General features: G+C 46.0%; 1 protein-coding gene across 1 annotated transcript in view; it reads left to right on the plus strand.

Annotated features, from left to right (window-relative positions):
- erbb3b (erb-b2 receptor tyrosine kinase 3b) overlaps nucleotides 1-5,842 on the plus strand; it is a 22,125-nt gene that overhangs the window by 4,455 nt on the left and 11,828 nt on the right. The window contains 7 exon segments of the mRNA XM_031565804.1: nucleotides 857-1,008; nucleotides 1,376-1,556; nucleotides 2,387-2,512; nucleotides 2,741-2,803; nucleotides 3,742-3,860; nucleotides 4,136-4,277; nucleotides 4,892-5,022. Coding sequence (XP_031421664.1) covers nucleotides 857-1,008; nucleotides 1,376-1,556; nucleotides 2,387-2,512; nucleotides 2,741-2,803; nucleotides 3,742-3,860; nucleotides 4,136-4,277; nucleotides 4,892-5,022 — 914 coding nt within the window.

Consider the following 5,842-nt stretch of genomic DNA (forward strand, 5'->3'; position numbering starts at 1 on the left):
ACATCAGCTTGAACACACACACACACACACACACACACACACACACACACACACACACACACACACACACACACACACACAGAGGACCTCTTGTAACTGAAACCATTGTCTGTTGGCTCCAGTATGTGTGCCTCTCCTGTTAGTAGCATCGATGTCCGCGTCGAACTCCTCAGCAGTTCATGTCTTCTTGAGCACCAGTTCAGTGCGAGCGCCAATTTGTGCTCTCACCTCAGGCTAGTGACCCCTCTGTCGTCCTTGGCTTTTTATGATGCGTTCCCACCTCCCCCCTTTTAATCGTCTCGCGGCTCTTTTAACACGACATCACTTCTACCCCTGTTATACCCTGACCTGGTGACCTCTGCCCTTGCTCTGCCACAGCCTAGCAGTGACCCTGTGTGTGTGTGTCTGGCCTGGGTGTGAGTACGTGCCATTGTGCTCAAGTGGCCAATTCACACATCTCTCCCCGCTGAGAATGCCTGTTTGTCGCTTGCTCCAGCATCAAGAGGAATGACATCAATTTGTGGGATATTTTCACGGATGTAGAAAAGACCCCCGCCATTCATGTCTTTTAATAGTTTTAATAGTAAGATTCTATTTGGTATGCATTGAAATTCACTTGAATACAGGAATAATAGTTCTGAATTCTGAATTCTGAATTCTGAATTCTGTAATTCCTTAATTATTTCCTGTTGAATTAATGTCCTTTAACTGTATGAATGTCATTTCAGTTCAATTTTAAAATGGCTGAATGATTTAATAATTTTTGGGCCTGACTCAACCGCAAGATTTTGGGCTCTTGGCTTGTGAAGTTATTTCAGAGGATTTGCCCTCTTATCACCGCTGTCTTTCGTCACAGTTTGTCCAGGTACCCAGAATGGCTTGAGTTTCACGGGCAACCCAGAGCTCCACTATACCACCATGCGGGACAGGTACATGGGCTGTGAGATCGTGATGGGCAACTTGGAGATCGTTCATATGGAGAACCATCGTAACTTCTCCTTCCTCTGGGTAAGGACAAGACCCGGCCATCAGCAGAGGCTCTAACAGTAAACCTTCCCCTTGGAGACACTCCTAAAGTTTAGCTTGTTCACCATACAGTTTTTCCACCCTTGCTTGTTTTTCCAGATATTGTGGTGTTAACAACATTCAACATACGGAATGGGATGCTTCAAGTCCCAACCTGAATGATAGAAACCAAAAATAGCATTTAAAAAGTGATAATTGATGACGAATAGAAACTCTCATTATATTTAATTTATCAGCCTTGAACTTCACCTCCTGGTTTAGGTCATCTGTTTAAATCATCTGTTTTTTAAGTGGTTTGTTTTGTTTAGTAGTACAGCCTTGTCTGTCTCTCCTCTCTCTCTCCCTGCAGAGTATCAGAGAGGTGACAGGTTACATCCTCATTGCCGCCAATCAGTTCAAGCGGCTACCCCTGGACAGGCTGCGAGTCATCAGGGGGAACACGCTCTACGAGAAGAAGTTTGCCCTGTCTGTCTTTCTCAACTTTGACGGCCACTTTGGGTTGGAGGACCTCGGCCTTATCCACCTCACAGGTGAGTCCCGTGAAGCAGGAGCAGGGGCAGCGGAAGGTGGAAGAGGGAGGAAAAAGATTGGGAGGGCAAACATCTCACAGCTGTCAGATAGGCACCTGAACTACCTAACTATTTCAGGAACACCAGTACACTGTCTTTCTCTCTCTGTATACAGGAATGAATGTGTGTGTGTGTGTGTGTGTGTGTGTGTGTGTGTGTGTGTGTGTGTGTGTGTGTGTGTGTTTGTGTGTGTGTGTGTGTGTGTGGGTGCGTGCGTGTGTGTGTGTGTGTGCTCATGTCTATGTGGGAGGACTGTGGAATCTTGTGTGCTCACCTTCCCAGTGCATGAGTGCCTGTTGCGTACGTTGCCAGGTGGGTGAGGTGGCTCGCTGAGAGAGTGAGTGTGGCTCCTGGAGTTCCTTGCCCATGCCTGTGCAGGGGAACTTTACCTGGGAGAAGGGCCCCGTTGGCTGTGTGTCAGTTACAGCACGCTCAGACCTGCCTGTGCCATTGTCTGCAGGGAGGCAGGCGGTTTGGGTTTATCTCTGTGTATCTACAGACAACTGTCATTCCCTCATCATGTTCTTTGGCTCATGTAGCCATGCCTGTCATATCTTTTCACACACCAAGTTTTTTTCCTGCCTCCCTCTCTCCTTTGCAGTATCCGTCACAGTATCTGCAGTATCTGTCACGCTCTGTTGGTCTTCTAACACAAGGCTGGCTTAGACTCTGTTTGGACAAAAGGGGGGAAGAAGAAGCCGTGCCGCATGCTAACGTATATATATGTCTACATGTACCCACATTACACCCTTAGTTACTCACTGAATTCCTTCCATATCATGTGTACACAGAGATTTTGGAGGGGGGAGTACATATCGTAAACAACAGGTTTGTGAGGTACGCCCCCTGGGTTGTCTGGAAGGACATCGTGAGGGATCCCAAAGCACCTCTGGACATCAAACAGAATGGAGAGAGAGGTTAGTGTGTCTGTGGTTGTGGGTGAGATGTATGTTAATGTGAGTCTGTGTGTGTGTGTGTGTGTGTGTGTGTGTGTGTGTGTTTGTGTGTGTACGTGTGTGTGTGTTTGTTTGCGCGTGTGTGTGTGTGTGTGTGTGTGTGTGTGGATGGGAGGGGGTTGTGTCAGTGTGTGGCGTCAGCGTGGATGTTGTCGCATAATGTTGTGTGGTGTTTCGTGTGATCCACAGGGCAGTGCGATGCTGCGTGTCAAGATCACTGCTGGGGGCCCAGTGAGGAGCAGTGTCAGACCTGTGAGTATGCCCATCACTGCTCCAATCAGAGTTCATGTTACTGAAGTATGCCCATCACTGCTCCAATCAGAGTTCATGTTACTGAAGTATGCCCATCACTGCTCCAATCAGAGTTCATGTTACTGAAGTATGCCCATCACTGCTCCAATCAGAGTTCATGTTACTGAAGTATGCCCATCACTGCTCCAATCAGAGTTCATGTTACTGAAGTATGCCCATCACTGCTCCAATCAGAGTTCATGTTACTGAAGTATGCCCATCACTGCTCCAATCACAGTTCATGTTACTGAAGTATGCCCATCACTGCTCCAATCACAGTTCATGTTACTGAAGTATGCCCATCACTGCTCCAATCACAGTTTATGTTACTGAAGTATGCCCATCACTGCTCCAATCACAGTTCATGTTACTGAAGTATGCCCATCACTGCTCCAATCAGAGTTTATGTTACTGAAGTATGCCCATCACTGCTCCAATCACAGTTTACGTTACTGAAGTATGCAGCTCCATGTGTCCGGTTTTATTGAGGACTAAAGTGTACCTGCCGGCCTTTTTATTTGGCTGATGCACCCACTACGGAGTGGTTTGATAGTTAAGAGTAGTTTAATCTGGTCTGATGTATACATGCATACGAAATGTATACATTTGTATGTCCTTCTAGCACCTAACTGTTCTAGCTAGCTCTAGCAACTAATTATGATAATGAAGTGTTAATATCCATTTGGTAATTCAAACTTTGATATGTCACACTGTAGTAAAGGCTTACATCTGTGCGTCACTGCTGCACTTATAATATTAACTCTGCCATTTAAGCTTGGTTGTGGTCTTGTGCTCTTTGCTGGAAAACCACACTGCAGTGCATATACAGACACGTGGCTGTGTCTGCCTCCTGTGGCTCCTCCTGATAAAGTGTGTCTTTGTGGCTTTGTGTTTCACAGTGACAAAGACGGTGTGCGCCCCGCAGTGCAATGGCCACTGTTTCGGGCCCAGTCCGCGGGAGTGCTGCGATGGCGAGTGTGCGGGAGGCTGCAGCGGTGCCCTCAACACTGACTGCTTTGTGAGTGCCACCCAGCTACCCCTCCGAAGGCCATGCCAGTTAGTCATATCATATCATGTGTGGGACCCCACTAGTCACGTATCAAACGTCATGATTACTGTACAGCAACATTAGTCAGGAGGAAATTATTGTCTTTTTCTAAACAATAATGTGTGTGTGTGTGTGTGTGTGTGTGTGTGTGTGTGTGTGTGTGTGTGTGTGTGTGTGTGTGTGTGTGTGTGTGTGTGTGTGTGTGTGTGTGTGTGTGTGTGTGTGTGTGTGATTGTGTGATTTAGGCATGCCATCACTTCAATGACTCAGGGGCCTGTGTGCCACACTGCCCCCAGAAACTCATTTACAACCAGCACACCTTCCAGTTAGAGCTTAACCCTAACGTCAAGTATCAGTATGGCTCAATATGTGTACCTCAGTGTCCATGTAAGTTTATCTCTCTCTCTCGTCCACACACACACACACACACACACACACACACACACACACACACACACACACACACTCACACACATGACTGCACTCTCAAGGGGTGTTCAATCTGATTTATATATGATTTACAACATATTTTGATAAAATAATGCAAACATCTCAGTGCCCCCCAGCCCTGTAAAGCACACTGATAATGGCTGGGCAGCCATGGAGACCTAATGTTTTCCTCTACCACCTTATTGGTAGCGGCTAAAATGTGATGAGAATAAATAACCAAAATGGGTCTGAATCAAAGTAACTGATCCTACCTTAAAGTTTGAAATGATTATGTTAAAATGTACTCAATTGTGTCAGCTGCGATATTGTGCTAAATGCTCTGTGTTGTAGTTGTGCTCAAGACAATTGATTTGCATCTTTATGTAAGAAACTAGATTCTGTATACAGAGGCATACTGAGCCAAGCCAAGTGTTTCTCTGTCCATACAGTAGCCATTGTTCTGTATGTGCTTCCACTGCTACTTGCCTGTGAGGATCCCAATTCATGCCCCCTCCACCCCCTCTCTCTCTCTCTCTTCCCCCCCCCCCCCCCCAACAAATTCACTCACACAGCAAACTTTGTGGTGGATGGCAGCTCGTGTGTGAGCAGCTGCCCCCCTGACAAGATGGAGGCGGTGACGCTGGGGGGCCTGAAGGAGTGTGAGGCATGTGGGGGCCTGTGCCCAAAAGGTGCCTATTCGTCCATATCACTCTTTTTGAGTCCAACACTCTAACCCATATCACTCTTTTTGAGTCCAACACTCTAACCCATATCACTCTTTTTGAGTCCAACACTCTAACCCATATCACTCTTTTTGAGTCCAACACTCTAACCCATATCACTCTTTTTGAGTCCAACACTCTAACCCATATCACTCTTTTTGAGTCCAACACTCTAACCCATATCACTCTTTTTGAGTCCAACACTCTAACCCATATCACTCTTTTTGAGTCCAACACTCTAACCCATATCACTCTTTTTGAGTCCAACACTCTAACCCATATCACTCTTTTTAAGTCCAACACTCTAACCCATATCACTCTTTTTAAGTCCAAAACTCTAATTTTATACTTAAAGAGGATGAAATCATGCTGTGATCATGTGTAGAAAGAGAGATAATATTCCACAAACGAATGAAAACATTATACGAACATAAGCATTACGTACAGTTGAAAGAGATATTTACTAACTGATTGTTGTGATTCTATCTCTGTCTGTCGGTCTCTCTCTATCTCTCTCTCTCTCTCTATCTCTATCTCTCTCTCTTTGTCTCTCTCTTTGTCTCTCTCTCTCTCTCTCTCTCTCTGTCTGTCTGTCTGTCTGTCTCTCTCTCTCTCTCTCTCTCTCTCTATCTCTATCTCTCTCTGTCTCTCTCTCTCTCTCTCTCTCGTCTCTGTCTGTCTCTCTCTTTCTCTCCTCTCTCTCTCTCTCTCTCTCCTATCTTCTCTCTCTCTCCTCTCTGTCCTGTCTCTCTCTCCTCTCTCCCCTCTCTTCTCTCTCTTCTTCTGTCTCTGTCTGTCTCT

Source organism: Clupea harengus, chromosome 4 (genome assembly GCF_900700415.2).
Source record: "Clupea harengus chromosome 4, Ch_v2.0.2, whole genome shotgun sequence".
Lineage (NCBI taxonomy): Eukaryota > Metazoa > Chordata > Actinopteri > Clupeiformes > Clupeidae > Clupea > Clupea harengus.